The sequence below is a fragment of the Anomalospiza imberbis genome, chromosome 5 (genome assembly GCF_031753505.1).
Source record: "Anomalospiza imberbis isolate Cuckoo-Finch-1a 21T00152 chromosome 5, ASM3175350v1, whole genome shotgun sequence".
In the NCBI taxonomy this organism is placed as follows: domain Eukaryota; kingdom Metazoa; phylum Chordata; class Aves; order Passeriformes; family Viduidae; genus Anomalospiza; species Anomalospiza imberbis.
The window spans coordinates 11,577,188-11,597,733 of NC_089685.1; the positions used below are offsets into that span (position 1 = coordinate 11,577,188).

The 20,546-nt window shown below is 37.9% G+C and overlaps 1 protein-coding gene and 1 long non-coding RNA gene across 15 annotated transcripts in view; one reads left to right on the forward strand and one right to left on the reverse strand.

Annotated features, from left to right (window-relative positions):
* The window catches only part of MAGI2 (membrane associated guanylate kinase, WW and PDZ domain containing 2), a 709,198-nt gene that overhangs the window by 541,257 nt on the left and 147,395 nt on the right, over positions 1–20,546 (forward strand). For all 12 annotated transcript variants that reach the window (XM_068189600.1, XM_068189602.1, XM_068189601.1 and 9 more), the window contains 3 exons: positions 9,232–9,289; positions 16,226–16,347; positions 17,773–17,955. In XM_068189600.1, coding sequence (XP_068045701.1) covers positions 9,232–9,289; positions 16,226–16,347; positions 17,773–17,955 — 363 coding nt within the window. The remainder of the gene's footprint in view (positions 1–9,231; positions 9,290–16,225; positions 16,348–17,772; positions 17,956–20,546) is intronic.
* Positions 8,879–12,793, reverse strand: LOC137473703 (uncharacterized). 3 transcript variants are annotated; one of them, XR_010998947.1, is made up of 4 exons: positions 12,686–12,793; positions 11,627–11,744; positions 10,506–10,555; positions 8,879–8,975 (listed from the first exon to the last, which is right to left on the reverse strand). It is a non-coding gene; the product is annotated as an uncharacterized lncRNA (long non-coding RNA). The 3 variants fall into 3 exon arrangements; XR_010998945.1 differs by lacking the exon at positions 12,686–12,793 and adding an exon at positions 12,573–12,685; XR_010998946.1 differs by lacking the exon at positions 12,686–12,793 and adding an exon at positions 12,573–12,685 and having other exon boundaries at positions 8,879–9,542.

Here is a 20,546-nt window from a genome sequence, read left to right on the forward strand (position 1 = left end):
AAAAAAACATCCTCTAATCTTATTTCACTAGTATAAATGAAGGATTGCTGCTTCAGCAGGTGCAGTGTTAACATGAATTTTCCCCAGTGCAATGTAATCTTTCTCATCAATTGTATTGATTTATCTATTTCATCAAATACTATTTAAACCACTACTGTGTCTGCATTATGTATATGCAGCCAAGTTCAGAACTGTAAAAACATGTTATTAAAAAGCATGGTAGTCATGGAAACAGATCATATAGAAAGTACCTTGAGGAGGATTCTGCTATCTGATTGTATAGAACTTCACTGGCCACTTTATAAAACACAGAAATGTAAGATGCCTTGTACTTAATCACAGCACTTGTTTATTTAACCTGCTCTCAGATTTCAATCCAAGGTCATCTGGTGATTCTGAGGCAGTTGCAGCCCATCACAAATAAGAAATGTGCCTTTGAAATTTTACAGTCTGGCAGGATAGTTTTTTATTTGTAGACCACCCACAGATACTCAGTTCATTGTAAGCATTCAAAGTAGTACTTGGCTATTTTTTTTTTACATTATCACTACAGATGCTACATTTTCCTGTCTCTTTTTATAATACATCTATCCATTTCCATCACTGGCCTGTCAAATAAAATCAAGTAATTGCCATTGGTTGTAATAAAAAGGCAGAAAAAGCCAGCAGAAAACAAGACAGCATTATTCTATGTGATTTATTTTGAAACATTGACTTGAGATTCCCAAGGCCCAGTGAGAAAAAGGCAGTAATGAAACAAATATTTTCTAATGTTGATTAAAATTTAATTAAAGTTCAGTGTTTTTATTTTAAAAATTCTTCAGAAACAAGGCAAAATAACGTTTGACCAGGAAAGATGGTTAGAGAAGAGGAAAAAGGGCCTTCCTCCATGCACAGGAGCAGCAGGGCTGTATGGAGCTCTCCTGAGCATCTGGCTGATGAAGAGTTTGGTACAGTCTGAAGGACGCAACAAAGTCAGCTTTGCAGGTGACCCCATGGGGACCCGTCAACATGGTCAAGGGTATGGCTGCATTGGGACCTAGCCAGTTTCTGCTGGACTGGCCCAGCAGAAACCCTTTGAATTTCAACAAGGACAAATGCAGAGTTCTACACTTGGGCAGAAACAAAATCTTGCAACAATAGAGGATAGGAACTGACCTGTTAAATTGCATCTGTAATACTGAATCCAATTTTTGGGCCCCATGACACACAAGAGTTCAGCAGAGGGCAACCAAGACAGGCAAGGGCAGGGGCACTTACCCTCTGAGCAAAGGCTGAGGGTATTCCTGTTTCCCCTTAGTAAAGGCACCGAAAATAGTGCTGAAATGTGTCATTTGGGTTTGTTACAGAATAATAAGTCTTTTCATTTGTAATACTAGAGGTTAAGTGGTAAACAGATAACTAAAGTTGTTGAATTTGAGTGGCAGTCTCCCATAAAATTTAGCCTGCACTGTTAGTAGCTACATACTTTTATATGGATCTTTTTAGGTCAGTAGCCAAATTTGAGGGTTTAGATTTTACAATAACTGTAAATTCAGTAACTCCACAAATTCACAGGGTATGCAGTTAAACATTTAACAACAAAGCAAAGAACATAAATAAAGTAAGAGACTGGAAAGCAAATAGAAGAAAAGTCTAACTTCATGACTTCATGCATTTGTTAGATAGAAAGCATTGGTTTGTAACAAGGCTGAATTGATACAGTCAGTAATGAGATACAAGCACTAAAAGATTTGAACATCCAAAAGATCAAACAGAATGTTTCTTTTCAGTCTTTTTTTTCAGAGTCTAAAGAATATAGCATAAAACAGCTGTGTTAATAAAATCAGTTTCAAAGGCAGAATCTTCCATGTTGCAGCTCTACATGGCATGAAGCAAATCTGCTGAACTTCAGGAATATAAATTGATAATGCAGCGTGCAGTTGATGTACTCAGGGCTCCTGTCCTGCAGGCAGAATGAATGGGCCAGTGCCAGATCATCTCATTGCACCCCCGCTGCCGCAGGGGTGCCTTTCACTAGACCAGGTTGCTCCAAGCCCCATTCAGCCTGGCCTTTAACACGGCCTGGCTGAGCCTTGAACCAGCCGGCGGGGCCACCTGGGCTCGTGGGCGTGGAGCCCACCAGAGCACGGGTCAGGCTTCTCCAGCGAGTTGGCATCTGCAGAAAAGTCCCTCATCCTGAAGGGGCTTCATTCCTAGCAGTGCCCATGTCAGCTAGTTTAAAGCTCTGAGCTGTGAGGGTGTTGCAGTGGCTCTGTTTATGCGTACCCTTTGTTATATTAAAAATGAGGTGGCCTGTAATTCGACACAGAATTCAGAAATTTTACCATGCTCTTCTTGGAAGCTAAGGCACACTGCTGTTTTATTATTCCAAGGAAGCCTGGATGCATTCCTATCCAGGCTTCTGAGCACTTGTAGCTAGACTGTGAGATATCTCTGTTTCCCCAGCAACATGCTGGTCACTTTAGTGGGAACTCTGAGATCAACAAGGAGCTGGGTTAAGCTTTTCTCTCCACAGAAGTTCTGTAATATGAACCAGGCTCCTGGCACAACTAATGCAGGAGTAAGGACAGAGAACAAGATAAAAGGATAACAAGATTTGATGAAAAAAATTGTAATGTTTTACTAATATTTTTGCAATGTTTCTGCTTTCCTTAAATCTATTCTTTATAAATACATGGAAAACAGGATTTTACAATTTGTTTGAAATCTTTTAACAGAAACTCTTGACTTTCTCTTGAAAAGACCCATGGAAACTACTTTTGACCAGCTTATTGCCCACCTACCTATTGAGCACCAAGTTCCTTATTAAACCTTTATTAAGGAAACTATCTCAGGCACTGCCTACAGTAATCTAGCTAAGTTCACAACATGTAAGTTATTTCCCCCTTATTTATTTCTATGTGATTGGGGGTTTTAATTTTTATTTGACTGAAAAGGTAACAAGACTTTTATAGATTTTTTTAATTAAAAAACAAAACAAAACAAAACAAAACAAACAAACAAAAAAAACCCACAAAACAAAACCAAACAAAAAATACCAGTAATTCAGTTAACACTTTCTCACTGTATTAATGCAAATCTTAATTAGCATCACACAGTTCTGCATGTCAGAAGAATCAAGTATACCTAATGTTAAAAAATATCCCAACTGCTGCCAGTACTTCACTTGGTAACAATGCTGGGAAAAAATGTTATTGAATTTATAGTAATATTAAGTAATCTATGTTCTACATAATTAAGGATGTAGCATGTCACAATAAGCTGCACAGAAGGAAGAAGATGCATTTATCAGATGTATTACTTACACATTTATTTCCATTGTGCAAGGAGAAATTTTGCATAATGACATTTTATTTGTGAGAATAAATTGCACATGAATGCTTTTTGATTGCAGATGGAACATAAACAGTCATGATTCAGTGAAATTTGCTGATATGAGAATGGTGGTTGGAGAACATGCGTTTCATTGAAATTGAACTTAGATGACTTGACTTGGAGGTGGTACATTCACTAGGTTTTCCAGATCTTCCATTAAAGGAATGGTCAATTTGGGGTTTTTTTGTAGAGGTGGAATTGTCAGTCCTACCTTTGTTGTTATTTTCACCAAAAGAGTGAACAATTCAACTTCCATTTTTACCTAATTTTTTTCTCTCCCCACCCACTCAGTGTTGCCATAGCATATACGTGTTGACTTGGTTCAGTTTTTGAGCTCCAGATGGAATGCAGATAGGTGACCTAGAAAAATTCACATAGGTATGGGGGTAACAGGTTAAGTCCTGATTTTCACTGGCAATCCGTACCAGAGGTTTCAGGAGCAGCAGCACAACCACAATGTGTTTAATGTATCATCTGGACAACATGGACTTGCACAAACAAAAGCATCCAAACCAAATATCTGCAACCTTGAGCTCCTGAGGGAGCAGCACAGCATGCCTGGAGCAGCATCCACCCCCTGGGAATCTGTGTGCTGTGCCTTAGGGTATTACAAGCAATGTGGGGTTTTTTTGTTTTGGTTTGGTTTTTTTTGGGTTGTTTTTTTTTTTTTTTTTTTTTGTTTTTTTTTTTTTTTTTTTTTTGTAAGCCATGCAGTGAGGAACACTGGTTTAGACTTAGAAATAAATATTTGCAAAGACTGTATCTCTGAGAGAAACTGAAAGACTGTGACACTGCATTGGACTGTGGGGCTGCACTGTTTTTAACTTTTAATCCAACTCTTGATAACCTCTGCAGTAGGTAACTGACTTGAAAAGGCAAAACTGAATTTGAAACAGGGAGAAAGAAAAGATAAGATAGAAAGCAAGAGATGGAAAAATCACAGGATTTTGGGTGGGAAGATACAGTATTTTTTTCTGAAAAATCTCCTATATAGGTTAGAAAACAATTCCTGGCCTGTGCCTGGGTGTTAACAAGGCAGGTGGACCAAACTTGTGTTGACCTCCACAGCTTCCACATACTCATTGACAGTATTTTCAATAACAGCAGGCATTATATTATTTTTTTCTCTCTCATGCTATATTCCTTTGAACTAAACAAATATTTTGATTTGCAGCTGAATCGGGAAATACGCTCTCATCTTTCTTTCCAGCATGTCAGTGGGGTAGTGACACAATGCTGTCTGGTGTTCTGAAACCTTGAAAAGTTTTTATGACTCCCTTTAACTCAGTGAATGATAATCTTCAGAAAAATTAATCTCCGGGCTTGGTAGTATGCTTTTTCATCCTGGCACATTGAGATCCAGAATGTACTCTTTCCTCCATCCCAAGAGAATGTTAAGTGGCACCATTAAAAATCATTCTGAAATGCAACAGCTTTCGGAAGGCAGAATAAGAGCATCAGCACCATTAGCATAAGCAGTCTGTGAGGAGAAGGCACTACAATTGATTATTAAAGCAACCTGCTCAAATTCATATTAGACTTTCCTTTTTTTTACTTCTTTCTCTCTCTCTTTTTCTCTTTCTTTTTTATTTTATCCTTTTTTTCTCGCTTTCTTGCTTTCTTTTCTTCTGACTTTCATTGCCACTGGGCATTTAACTTTTAGAAAGGCAATTCTGAATTAAAAGCTCACCCAGATGATTACTGAGCAAAGGTTGTTTTGGATGACTGGTGTTGGCTAGATGCTGCTTGTCTTGTAAGGAATAAAGCATGCATTGCAAAAACTGGAGGATATAAACATACCATACAGACTATCCAGTGCCCTTACATCCACTCATGGTGTCAGCATTGCCAACCACTGCACAAACTATTACTGATTTTTTAAAGGAAATTTTATAAATATCCCTGAACAGGCCCTGCACTGGATGATAGGAGGATGTTAGATATTTAAGATTTAAAAATAAAAGGTAGATTTTTAATTTTTTTCCTTCTATAGAGAGAAAGCCTTCAGCACTCTACAGACTTGGAGGACAAGGGTGGTAGAAGTGTTGAGTTCCTAAAGATGAAGATGTCTGTCATAGCACAGTATGCATGAACCAGTGCTTGCAAAAATTGAACACAAATGAGCATGCTGATGCTACCAAATGAGTATCAGCTGTAAGATATAGCTCCTTTCCCTACTCACATCCATTAGCAATCTCCTTCACTAGTGTTGTACAACAATTCTCTTTTACAAATATTTAATGTTCACTTTCATCCCTAATGATCATCCCTGGGTACAGTGAAATCAAAAGGAGAAACTGTAATGCCCTCACTCCTAATCTGGCAAATGCTAAGCTTCTTGTTTTATGAAGCAGTAAAGTAATACTTTCCTTTAATCTTTCATTTCAAGAATGAAAAATGGAATAGATGCCACAATTTAATGTAATGAAAAATAATCACAGTGCTCCTGAAAGCTAATGTAGCAGAAGATTCTTCTTAGAGAACCTCTGTAGTAAACTACACTCCACTAATCTTATCTGCCATTCTCAACAGGCAGGGGCCTGGGGTTTGTGCTCTAGCAATTCTGTTTTACTGGTCAACACAGAATTTTAATTAAACATATCTTATAGGCTGAATCTTAAATGGAATAATAAAATCAGAGCATAACCTTACATGGAGTGTATTATGGTACACAAAGGTAATCTTGTTTTTCTTTCTTCTGAACCCATGGCTAACTTATGATTTTAAATAATCAGTCATTCAATCCATGCATTTAAAAGTGGGTTCTCCTTAGTATGTCAAATACATTAATTTTTTACAAATTTTTACACTAGTAAATGGAATTTTTCTTTTCCCTTCTTGGTAGTTGTGCCAGTTTATAAGTACAATTAAGTATTACTTCAGGAAAAAATAGGCCAATAGGTTAATAGTGAATCCTCAATTATTTCAGATTTCTATGAATATGTAAAATTAAGTATGTTATCTGCATCTATATACTTGTACTGTATATACTTACATAAAATACCCACTTTCAAAATTGGACAAAATATCTGCTTATTTATTTATTTCATACTTTGAAAAAATGCATCTACTACTGGACTTTGGGAGTGGAACCTGTGCACACCTGTCTGCGTATGTATATAGGGATGTGTGTGTGTGTGTGTTTGTGTGTACTCTCATGTACAGGTCTTACAGGTACCTGTCTGAGTTTCCTTTAAAGAAATACAATTTTAGATGGACAGATATGAAAGAAACATGAAGTTAATTAGCAGAAGAAAATTGTGCAAGGTTACATGAAAATAAAATGTACTAATAGTACTTAAGCTAATATTTTATATTCATCCTGTATCATAGTGTTTGGTAAGAGCATAATTTTTCATAGCAGATTTTTGCCTTGCTTATCATGCATGAGTTGGTAATGAAACTTTCTGTAGTGGCAGTACAGGATTTGTGCATGAGCTGATTTCTTTATGAATATTTATGGATTACATTATGCAGTCTTGTCCCAAGATACACAGAATTTTGTGAGAGCTGTTGTAGGGTGATTCACTTCATTTTACTCAAGTTCTGAGAAGGTCTGCAAAGAGCATCAACAGGCCTTTCTAATGTTTAGAGCCTCGACATGCCAGTGATGTGTCCCTGCAGCAATGTAGGTCAGCAGCCTCCTGGGCTGCACTTGGCAGAGCATCACCAGCAGATCAAGGAAATGATCCTGCCCCTCTGCTCAGCACAGGTGAGACACAGCTGGAGTGCTGGATCCAGGGCTCCCAGTACAGCAGAGGCAGGGACATAAAGAAGAGAGCCCAGTGAATGGCCACTAAGACGATTAAGGGATGAGGCATCCCTCCTAGGAGGAAAGGATGAGAGACCTGGGACAGTTTAGCCTGAAGAAGTGAAGGTTCAAGGGAGATTTTGTCAATCTAAATAAATACATGAAGGGACGTGCAAAGACAGAACCAGGCTCTTTGCAGTGGTGTCTGGACAGGAGGCAAAAGGGCACAGGCTGAGTTACCCAGAAAGGTTGTGGAGTCTCCATCCTTAGATATATTCAAGCACTGACTGAAGATGGTCCTGAACAATATGATCTGGCTGACCCCGCCTTGAGCAGAGGGGTTGGGCTAGACAACCTCCAAAGTTCCCTTCCAACATCAACCATTCTGTAATTCTGAGACCAGCTTGAATACCTTATGCTGCCTTTATTCCCATGAAAAGGCAATAACAAAATAGCCCTGATAAAAGTAGTTCTGAATGTGGACTTAGGAAGATTTCAACGCTAACAATATTCTGAGAATAACAGGAAAAATTGAGAATAAATATTAAGCCTTCTGTTAAAAAAAAAAAAAATTGCAATGTGGCATTTCCTCATCTGCCTGTCTCTGGCAGAGGGCTGTATCCTTCACTGCAGGATTGGAATGGGCTGAGCAGGAACATCCCCTGGGGGCAATGTGACATGAAGATCACAGAGGTCTAAACAGCGGTTTCACTCAAGAAAGGATCAGCCACTACAGATGCGTTTAAAGGAGAAGTAATAAGCAGAGATTAACATAGCCTTTTAACCCTTTAGCCTCCCTTTTGTCATTCAGGCTTTACTTTCCTATTTGCTCCTTTGAGCAAGCCAATAATTGTCTGTTCATATTGTGGAAAAAAAAAAAAAAAGCTCAAGTCCTCCAGGAGTACTTCTTTATGACTAGTGTAATGACTGTTCAATATGATCTACATCAGTTCTGTTCTGTCTAGTTCAGTACTCATTGTCTCCAAAAAGTTACTTTAAAGTTACTTTAAAGTAAGTAAACTTTAACAGAGTTTAAAAAGAAAAAAAAAAATCTGAGATAAGGAATTCCAGAGTCAAATTTCCTTTTAGAATCTCAGTACCACTCCCCATACATTGTTTCATAGTCTTTAACTGCACAGAAATCAATACCTGTGCATAATGGGAATGGCCATCCCTTTGTGAGTCTCCTCCATCCACGTCACCACTTGGTACTGAGGTTTTTACTCTGTCCATGTCAACTGAAATACTTGTTGCCTCTGTCTGGCGCCTTTTAAACACAAAATGAAATTCTGTTGGCAGTATAATATTTTTTTAAGCATTCAGTGTTAGTGATAATAAAATAAGTATCGATGTACATGAATATATATGTGGCAGTTTGGTTATAAATTAATGCAGATTTATTTTCAAGATTGTTGAATTAATATTTACATCAGTTTCATTTTTAAGACCAGAATGCTTTAGGGATCTTTGTTTCTGAAAAATGTAGCTAGCCTTATGTCCAGAGGATGCTACAATATCTTATTTTGCTTTGTACTTTCATGTACTGTTCTCTGCTCCTGTGTTCCTGATATATAACTTACCTTTGGAACAGGGTGCCTTTGGAGATTGTGGAATTGCCATCCAAGTAAGAAGAATAATGCAAACATTTCAGTATACTAACTGTACTTATATGGCAGGAGACAAACTATTTTCAATCCTTCTAGACCAACTTTTCCAGGATTCCTAAGAAAAAAAAGCTCAAAAAGCAAATTCAATTTTTGTGTGTTTTCCTCATGAAAATAGAATGTCCTCACTTCCTCTGGCAGTGATGTCACACAAGATGTGCTACAGTTGTTGGCTGGTACAACTGCTGGAACAATAAAGAAGTTCAACCAAAATGTGTTGCTCTAGAAACTAAGAGCTGGTTTTACATGCAAATTTCCAAGTTACTACTACTTGTGGCTGCCATGGGGTGTGTTCAAGATTTGGCATTTGCTTTAGTCATTGTATCTAATTTTGCTATTATTTCCCTCAACACCCAGCAAAGATCCACAATTTTGTTATTAGAAATCTTTGCATTCTGTACTGCATTCACTGAGAGGGATTAACTCTTTGTTTTTCAGAGCTTCCATATGGCTGGGAGAAAATTGATGATCCCATTTATGGCACTTATTATGTTGAGTAAGTTCCCAAGTTCAATATTAAGTTGCTATTAATATGTCATGACCTAATACTGGTATCCTCTGCAATGCTGAGCCTGGCAAGGAATGGGGACAATTACTTGGCATGTTAAACTAAGGGTATACCAGGAATTCTCAGTCATCAAGGCAGTTAATGTATCCAGATATATTCAAAGTGTCCCAAATCAGTGACTCAGGCATTCAGTCACTCTCTTTATCCAGGGTCTGGTTTCATGGTACCATTCTAGCTGACACTTGTGCAAAGAACATATCCAAATGCATCCATCCAACATGATGCATTTTCTATCTAAGCTTTGGATATCCAGCAAGGTATAAATCTTGTTAATCAATTAATAGAGCAAAGCATAATCATTTCAGCTCAGTTAAAATTCATTTCTGGGTAATCCTCACTTGGTGCAAATCAGGTGTTTTTACTGGTTGTACCAGAAGTCAAGATTTTTATACTCTGCTTATAAAGTTTCATGGGTTTTTTTTGTATTTAAAAGTGCAGCTGAAGACAATATAAATCCTATTTTCATCTATTTTCATAGCACAATCCTTGCTTTCATTTTCTTCAGATTCTGTCTTAGTTATGAAACAAGAAAAAAGCTTATTCCTCTGTGCAAAGGCCAAAAAAATGCTTTTGCTTGAAGTAATGGTAGAACCTGACCAGTTTGTACATAAAACAAGTAAATCTGAGCGATGCTTTCCTCTGCTTTTTAATTTAACATAGCAAATGAGACTTATGAACCTAGATTCAGATTGTGATACCTGTTTGGGAGGGGTCAGTTCTCACTTTGCTCTTTACAGACAGTATGCAAGAGAGGAGACTGGAAATCACTCCTGTCACTGTGCAGATAGCACTTGAACGGCTGAGAAACAGCTATCCATTAGTGCCTTTTATTAAACAAGAGAGATCTTTAGAGAATATTGTCCCTGACCTAAAATCTCAATTTCAAATCCTGACACTCAAGCAATATATTTATCTAGTTGTTTCATAGAAAATAGAAAATTTCCTTTGTGTCTCACATTTTTCCCTTGGTCTTTTGAGTCCATACCAACACACTGACTGCAGGATTGCCCTGGACAAGTATCGGAGAGGCAGCTTTTCCAGACCTCAGGATATGCTGTTTTATGCAAGGGTTCAGGTGTGCAGGGAGATCAAAAAATCATCTGATTGCAGGAAGTCTAGAAGATGTAAGGTGCCCCTTTCTTACCTGCTGTCACAGCAGCAGCTTGTGAATGCCCATGCATGTTCCCCAGCCTTCTACAAGGCAAACAATCAACAGAAAATGGGGTTTGTTCCCTGCTCTGCTGACTCCTTCTGTCCCATTCACCAAATGCCAGAGCACCTGCTCTCCTTCTTTGTCCCCAGCTTGCTTCCTGCCCTCAGGTGAAAGGGGCAGCAACTCCATTTACTTTGCTGCTCAGCTCAAGTCACCTCAGTCAGTCAGATTCAAGCAAAAGGATAAGTTTTGAAGTCCCTACGTAACACCATTAAATTACTCCCCCTTGTGATGCCTGAGTTCTTTTATGATGTCCCCAGGTAGGCAGGGGCTGCAGCTCTCATATCATTTTGTACTTAACCCCTGCCAAAGATTTCTGCACGTGCAATTATGCAGCTGCTGAGTGTAAGTGAAGTTTCTGCCCCAGTGGTTTTCAGTGTATTTTGGGCTGTAACAGGTGGTGTGCAATTTCTGTGCAGTAATCTCTTACTGAGACTCCCTTGGTTGTTGGTGCAGCCCGAGGCATTCTGGCACCAGCAAGGTTGACACTCCACTGCAGAGTCAGAATAGAAACAAGCATTTATCTGCATTTCATGTCCAACCACAGGTAAACAGATGCAAGGCACCAGGCCCAGATGTTATCGTGCAATTACATATTTTAAGGGTGTTAGCGCCAAATTTGTTAATACTAGCAAAGATAAGATTTTTGGACAAATACATCAAACCTACTGCAGTCTCTGAGGTTTTCAGAAGTGGAATGGATGCTCATGGAGTGGCATTAAAACTGCAGCCCTGCTAAATTCACATGGAGTTTTATAGTCAGTAAAATGTAGCTGTAGTTTAATTTGCTGTCTGAGCTCAATAAGTTTGAAACAAAGATTGCTTTCCATTTTTCCTGCTACAATATATAAAAGCCACAGCTTTTTTATTGCCAGTGCTCAACAGTGCTCTAGACAACAACTAGACAAAATCAGATTACAATAGACTCTCTTAATTTTGTCATAAAAGTAGGTAAATAATGAAAAGCAAGATTACAAACTTCCACATATTTAGGTCCAGTCCAAGTTTACATGCAGGCCTACAAAATCCTCATAAAAGCAGGGTCTGCTCACTTAGGTGCTTGTATCCCATGGGAAGTTTGTACAGTTGAGCAATGAGGCAGACAGACTCCATTTCACCTTACAAGGAGCAGCCATGTTCAGCTCAAATATTATGAGACCAGAGAAAAAGCTAAAAAAGAAAACAAACCAAAACAAAGAAACTTAAACCTCTTACTCGTCGAGTTCCTAAAGACAAATCACAACGTATTTGCAAATTCTGCTAAAAAAAGTCTCCAGTATAACCACATCTCTTAATCATGCATTAATGTAGGTGTGAGATAATGTTATAATTTTCATTTGCTTTGTTATGCAGGTCCAGGCTTAATTTGTAATGTGTAGACATTTGACATAAATGAGGTGTTTGCTATATGTTTGTTAACTTCCATGCAGTCTGGTAACTGTTAATCTGTAAACTAAGAACAGCACTGAGCTGTTCAGGACTATGGAGACAAAGTAGTCCTTAGAGTGCCCTGGGTCTGTCAATTCTAATTGCCAAAAGATTGTTTCCCTCTTTACGGATGACTAACTACAACACAGAGCTCGACTTTTAGACATGGCCTCTTTAATAGAACAGCTAAATTAGCTGTACAGGTATTTATACTGGAGAAACATATTTCCTTGACTTACAACTTCTGACAATGCTCTGTTACTTCTCAAATAGAAAAAGTTATCTCAGGTCTTTTTGCCATTATAAAGTGTTATCAACTGAAAAATGTGAATATAAAGAGTAGATAGGCTATACAATGCATACAAGTTATACATTAGAATATGCATTTTATAGGCATCCTGATCCCCAGAATTACTTTGTTGGGTAATAGGCAACAATTTCAAAAGCTATAGGCAAAAACTGAAAAAAAAAAAAAACCAAAAAAAAAACCAAAAAAAACCATCTCATATATTAAAGTAAACAAGAAAAGGAGATGGGTTAAAATCCTTCTGCTGGTGCCCATGCTCTGACCTGCTATCATTTTGTCAGAGCTCAGTGCCTTGACCATCAACTAAAGTCTGCAAATTAGGCACTACAGCCTGCAAATCTAAGGATGTGTTTCAGTTGTCTTAAGTGCATCTAACCTTAAATTTATCACAAGAACAACTTAGCCTGGCCCCGCTGACTGCTGAGAGGGCAGAACTGTGTCTGTCTCATAGGCTGGCTGGTGGTGAGGTGCCTCCCCATCACACAAGACAGTATTTTGACCTGACAAGTGAACACAGCTCAAAAGAAAATCCTGCCTCTGAGGGTGTGTCCCCAGTTGAGATACAGTGAGCTAACAGGGGCCAGCAGCACCAGCCACTCCTTCTTCTCTGCACAGCCACAGTTGCACTAGAAGAAATTAGTTGGATTAGGTTTTGGATTACGATTTTTGATTTAATATGTATTATATAAAATAAAGAAAATTTAAGTTAGAATTGTTCATTGAATTAGATCCTTTGAGAATGAGCAAGACATTTTGGCTACCATGCAAAATCAGTTTTAACCACAAAAGCACTTACTTGTAGCCATCGCTAAAACTCACATTTGGCTTGACTTATGAAGGCCTAGGCTAGTAATAAAATCTTGTACATACTGTTAAAGTAGCTAGAGGAAAAGCTAGAATTTCCTTTCAAGAGAATTACTTAGCTTAATAACTTCTTTCTCAAGTAAACTTATCAGGAGCACTTTTTCTGATTTAGCCAAGAAGCTATATAGCACTTTAAATTGCATAAAAAAGATGTTTCATGTTACATCAATATAGGAACGTAATGCAATATTACTGACTGCTAAAAATGACTGATTATAAATATAATTTTCTTTTCTTTGGGTCCTCTTGAACACAATATTTAATGCAGTTTTTTTCAATTAGTTGGAAATTTCACATTGTGCTTTTGCGATTGCACACTACCAAAAAACAGTCAAAATATGGGAATAAATTGGAGCTTAGAATTATTAAATTTGCGTCAACAACATGAGGTGCTTCAGGTTAGTCTTCCTATCTGATTGGATAGGACAAAATGCCATTTTCAAGCTGTTATCAAAGATATTTCTGTTTAAATGGACCAAACCACAACTTAAACTATACATAAAAACTGTAGGTAGGCAGTAGAAAACAGATTCTAGCTGTGATGTCAGTACCACAGCAATTAATCTTTCTTGAGCCATGAACACAGATAAGCTAAAATCCCCATTTCTCTTATATCACAGAACCACATATAAGTTGAAGCTTAGGTCTGCTGGGGCCCTCCTGCAGCTCTGAGATGTGCCCTGCAACTGCAACATGACACTAAGCATAATGCAAAGTCCTGAATGAAGATCTGAAGTGTATTCTTGGCTATCCATTACATCTGCATGATATGGCACAAAAGCCATGGGAAACCTCTGCTCTTGTGGAGGGCAGCTGGAGAACAGGGCAGGATCCTTTAGAGCCCCTCAAGTAAGAGATGATCTCTATGTTGAAGCAACTAACCCATGTGTGTAGCAGCCCTGGTTTAAAACTTATCAAATGCTAAAATAAAACAAGCTAGATATTGTACTCCATACCTCCTACTGGAAGCTGTTTTCTAACTTCACACTTCTCTTGTGAGAAGCCTACAGACTTCAAGACTGAAATCCTGGCATCTTTAATACATTCTAGTATTTACTTCCAAATGTATTCATAGAATGCAATTATATAGCAGAATTAAATCTGCTTGAATAAAAAGCTAAAACTCCTTTGATCTTCTATAATAGAATACTCTATTTCACTGGTCTTCTTGTAAAACCTTTCATAGAGATTCATTTTATTTGATCATGGGTGCTCAGAACTTAATGTAGTATTTGAGTTTTGTCACTGTATTGTGTAAAGGCAAAAGCAGTATTTCCTTTACAACATGGAAATACATCAAATGATAAACACATCACATAATTATTTTTTCATGCTTATGTTAGTAGTTCATGATTACCTTTTCTTAATGCACATAAGTCTTGCTTTTTCCATTTTTAACTAGTGAAGTTTTTCTCCCTTTCATCATAAGTTCCTAGGTTTGCAATAGAATAAGGTGCTAAAGACCCTGATAATTACTAGAAATAACAGAAAGCAAAAGTCTAGGAAAGTAACACCTACAATCTTAAACAGCCTGTCTAAAGAAGGAAAGAAATGAGAGGGATTTATCTGTCTGCAGCATAGAGCAAAATTTCCCGAAAGCTATTAATTAAAATTTTAGAGTATGATAGTAAGCTAGCAGCCACTTGAATGAGTTATGGCCATGTGAACAAAGTAGCAACTTAAGGATTTATCACATTTACTTCATCTCATTAAATCAAATATTCTTTTACATGACTGAAAGTCTTTTCATTTCATTAGCACTGGCCACTAAATCCTATTTTGGAAGTGTATTGCACTCCCATGGGACTTTGCTGCCTTTCCTCGACCTCACTTCCTAATGGTAATTCCACTTATCTTCTTTGAAACTGTGGTAGGATCAAAATCTCAAAGGACCTGAAAAGTGCTTGATGTGGCACAAAAGGTCATTGCAATGTAAGAAAAAACCCTTTTAGGATCTTAGAGTTGTGAAAGTTACCTGGGAACCTGTCCAAGTGCTTAAACCCCTGGTTGGGATTGGATTTTCAGAAGACCTCAGTCGATAGTAACCTAGTGAGAACAAATAAGAAGTGACATAACCCTGCCCTTCTGTGCACATGTACATATTGGTTTCCCCAGAGCAGTGTTGGAAGCACAAGCCCCTTCTCTTTCTTGTGATTCTGTTGTGATCCTATCTTGCAGCTTTGTTCCATGCAACCTACTACATTGCTTTGCCTCCTTCAGAAAACATGCAAAACATATCCCAGGGACAGGATTGAAGGATAGCTCAGTGACTGATAAAATGTGTGCTTTAAAGAATTAAAATCAAGGATATGGTGACAGTAGTAGTAAAGTTCATAGTCCTAAACACAATGCAGAAAAGTAGTGGTGTAATGCCAGAGATGGACTTAATGATTTGTAGTAGGAAATATAAAACATAAAGAAAAAATATGTGCACTAACTTTTCTTATATTTCATATATGATCTATGTAGTTCTAATCTGCCATCTAATTTAGTTTCTACATCTGATTTTTCTGTACAGCTGAGCAGATACTCATTAAAAAGGAATAATCTTCAATTTATTACCCGTTAGATTTATTTGTAAATTACCATCATAAAAGCACTCTGTTGTCTAGACTTTTCTTTTTCTGTTACTGAGTAAATTCACCTACAACTAATTGATAATAATGCACAAAACTGGTTGAGATCCTTTGAATCATACACAGAACAGTGGTCATGCTGAAGACGTGAAAAAATGTTGCTGTAGCATGTTTCAGCAGTGCTGCTGTTTCATATGTAGTCCCATAGATCAAAACCATTTGTATGTAGCAGATTTAGCATATTGAAGTGATAGGATACTGCTCAGTGCTGTTCATTACAGACGGCACTGGTTGTATATCCTCATCCCCAACAAAATTGTGTGGAATGTAAGGGACACGCTCAGGCCCACTGGGGGCTCCTCACAGTTCTACTCTCTAATCACACACACCTTAGCCACATACTTAGCACCCAACTGTGAAAATTAGCAGTTTACCCAACTGAACCTAGTTTATAATCAAAACCAATTTTTTTCCAGCCACATAAATAGAAGAACTCAATTTGAAAACCCTGTCCTAGAAGCAAAAAGGAAGCTACAGCAGCATAACATGCCCAACGCAGAACTTGGAACAAAGCCTATGCAGGCCCAAGGTTTCCGAGGTACAGTACCATGTCAGCTGTCTTAGTTAAGATCAAAGATCCTGCTTTCCTGTTTATGTGACAATGATTTTGTCATAGTCTGGTTAAATGAATAGTGTTGCCAATGCTCCAAAGGTTATCACCTATATCTCAGCAATTTTCTCCCTTAAATGTCCAGGTTCCAATAGTTTCAGGACTCACCAGCCAACTAAAACTTTCAGAAACGCAGAGGAAAAACAGACCAGTTGAATCTAGTGTTTCCTAAAGGCTGAGAAACTGAAAGCACAATAAGACTCCCAAATTTTCTAAATAAAATCATAAATTCTGTTCCTGGGAATATACAACTCTCTCTTGAGCACCCGAGGCTGGCAACACTGAAATACTTAATTGTACTTTCTCTAAATTACTCTTAATTGATGTTTGGTATGTTTCTAAGCTAGCTCATCTAGCAAGCATCAATTAAGTTAAAAGCCTCAAGCACAGTGTTATAGGAGTTTACAGGAATGCAGCCACTTGGTAACATAAAAATTAATGCGCTCAAAAGGAGCTGTATAAGCGGCAAACAGTACTGGTATCGACAAATGAACATTAACGTAAGATTATAGTCAGAGAATGAGGCTTGTTCTCCTTTGTAACAGTAGAAAGCTCCTCATCAACCTTACCTAGACCCAAATTTGCCCGCCTGCGCCCCACTCCCAGGAGGTCTCGCAGCGTGAATGACCTGTCGCAGTGCCGGCGCGACCCCGCCAGGGCCAGCGGGCTCTATGGTACGTCCCCGCTGCTCGCCAGCCCTGGGGCCGGCTGGGGTCACAAACTCTGCACTTTCCCCAACCCTCCCTCACTGAGTGCAGCATGGGAGAGGAGCACGGGGACCCCCGGCACCCACACCGCACCCCGAGGCACGTGGAGAGGGGACACGAAGTTTGCACAGCAGTCACGTGTGTCACTTGTTGGATGCCTAAACCATGTGTGTTTGGAGAGAAAAGCTCATCTAGTGTTTACCTCCTCTTGGTAACAAATGGAATGAGACATTCACAAGGGATATTTTTCTCACTGTGGTTGGGAGGGAAATTATGATGAAGGTATTACTTTGTAGACAAAGCTAAATTTATAGGTTAGGAAAGAGGCTTTTAAATTACCTCACAGATCACTTTTATTGATGTAATTATTTTAGCTACACAATATCCACTTCTAAATGGATTTCTAATATCAAAGGATATTTATATATTTTCATTTATGGCTGATCTGCCACAGATAAGAAATATATTTTAAGCTTTGTATTAGTACAAGAACCCACAAATATTTTTCCTGGAATGCCTGCACTCTTTATTTTCTTGCCTTTGATACACTGTCACTCGGTGTCAGCCAATATTATTATGTGCTGTCCCTGCTCTGTTGTGACTAGATCAGAACTTTTGTCTTTCTTGTTTGTGTTGACTGATGTAGAAAAACCACTCTTCACCCGTGATGCATCACAGCTGAAGGGGACTTTCCTCAGCACAACTCTTAAGAAAAGCAACATGGGTTTTGGATTTACCATCATTGGTGGGGATGAGCCGGATGAGTTTCTCCAGGTGAAGAGTGTAATTCCTGATGGGCCTGCAGCACAAGATGGGAAAATGGAAACAGGTAATTATGAAAGTTCCTCTGTTCTTTTATATGAGAAATAGAATGAGAAATAGATTTATGAATCTCACTCTCTCCATGAATGCATACATTTTCCATATGACTTTCTGTGTTAGTATGTAGAAAAGGTAAGTTTCTTGGTAAAAATTTCTTGCTAATAAGTGCCAGGTAGCTTATTTTTCCTATTTCACAATATTTTAAGGGAGAAAAGATCTCTGCATTTCCCCAGAAAATGGGTTATGGTTTATAGACTGTTTACTTAAGGGAAGTCCACATGGAAAGAAAACAGATAGAGAACACAGACTACAAAGTGCAAATTTATTTCTTTAGAAAGGGTGGTTTTGCAAAATAATCAGTTGAGTCTCATCCAATACTGCTCTCATTAGAACCATCATAACAAGAGTTTTCAGTGTGGCATATGGACACACAGGCATTTGTGTCCTATTAAAAAAAGAATCTGTGAAAACTCATGAAATAAAAGGAACTGGTTCTGAAGAGATTGAGAGCTGGTCTGAAGATCTGGACCACCACTGCAAACATTTTCATGTTCTCAGATAGATAAGGATTGCAAACCATTGTCTGAAAGGTCACATCAGGTCTACGTATGGATGAAACTCTTTTGGAAGGAGATAAATTCTGTTTCCAAGCAGTTATCATCTTCTTTAGGAAAAGACAGAGAATAATAGAATGATTTCATTTGGCAGGGATCTTCAGTCACTAGCCCTGTACTTAAAATAAGGCTAGCTTTGCCCTTGGATCAGGTTTCTCGGGGTCTTGAGAAAATTTCATTAAGACACAGATTCCACAGCCTCTGTAGATTCCTGTCCCAGTGTTCCTCCACTCTCATGGTGAAGACTTTGGCCCAGAATTTGTGGATGCCTCATCCCTGAATGTGTTGAAGGCCAGGTTGGACAGGGCCCTGAGCAACCTGGTCTAGTGGGTGGCAAGGGAAGTAGATGATCTTAAAACTCCCTTTCAGCATAAACCATTCTCTTGTTCTATGATTTTTGCTCTTTAGGTCCATTGGGCTTTCCACAGCTACAGCTGGTTACTAGGGACTGAAGTTGTGTGTTCCTGTGTTTGTGCAGCCCTGTCACTCTGTACCATCTCTCCCCAGCATAATTTATCCATTTTCATAATCTATCCTTCCATTTCTCACCAAGACATTGAAATAAAGAAATGCTAGTTTGGGATTGTTGTTGCCTCTGTAGAAAACCCATTTCATGGTGGCCAGAGTCACTATGAAGACAATTTTCTAAATTTTGATAACAGATCATTGTGGGTGGGTCGCAGCAGCAGAGAAAGATCATTTTAGTGTGTTGCAGGACAGGGAGCAGACCCAGAAATAAATGCAGGCACAAATGATATGATTGAAATAGTCTGAAGTGATTTTTCTGGAAATTTCATTTCATCTTTCTTTTATTATAGTTTTTTTTTTTTTTTTATCAGAGTAATATTCGTATGTCAGAATAAATCACCCTGGATTCTAGTTTATTTTGTTGGACTCTCTAGGACTTGCCAAGTAGGAAGTGTAAAGGTTATGAAAAGTATTATTTAAAGAAAACCCAAACAGGATTTGCTTCAAAGCTAATGTTATAGCCATCATGATGTTTCTAATGCCAAAGAGATAAACAGAAAATTTATATGAAGAAACAAAATGTAAGAAAGAAGTAAAATATAGATTTTTGGCACTGATTTTACAAAAAACATTATTCTAATGGCTTTTTAATTCTCAGTACTTGTTGCCATTTTAACTTAATGCAGCATAGTTCCCAAAGACAAAATTTATTAAATTATTTGATTAGGGGAACAAAGGATACAATGGACTTCCTGAAGTTCAGAAGATTTCAGTGACATAAACTTCATTTTTCCTTAATATTTTCATACTATGTAATACATGGCATGAAAGTTTTTCCTTGTTTGTCATTTTCCATTCTCAGATGCAGAACTCAAATATAGTTACTTGCCAATCCCTCTGAAGTGTGTGTTGGTTATTAGTGAAATTGATCAGATGGAGTTATTTTCTCTGGAAAACAGGGTATCCTTGCAATTTACTTGAATTTTTATGCTGAAACTGAATATGGGTTTCATAATAGTGTTGATGGTCATTATTGTAGTCACGGATTGTGCTGAGAATGTGTAAGAAAAATGTTAAAATGCATAGAAATAGCATTGTTTTTTCCTCAGGTAATTAATTCAACTACATTAGAATGCAAAACAGAAATGTACATTCAAATATATAATCACTCTACAATTATGTGACCCCAAAACATATAAAATTAGATTTCAGAACAAATTTTGGCCTCAAATGTCTTTGTTTTTGAGAAGAGTACAGATGCTGATGTAAAGTAATTGGAGAATCTCAGACTAATAATTGTGCCATCTAACACTGGTTCTATGAATAAAGTAATTTTTTAATATGTTAATAGAAAACTGAAAAAATATATTTAAGGTCAGAATGGGTATAAAAGCATTGTTCAACAAAGTGCTTGCTTTTCCTGATATCAAATCCTTTTCACATTTCCTGAGTTAGAGTTTCTCTCCCTATTGAGCTATTGTACAATATAATCAACTGGAGATGTGAAAGCCTCCCA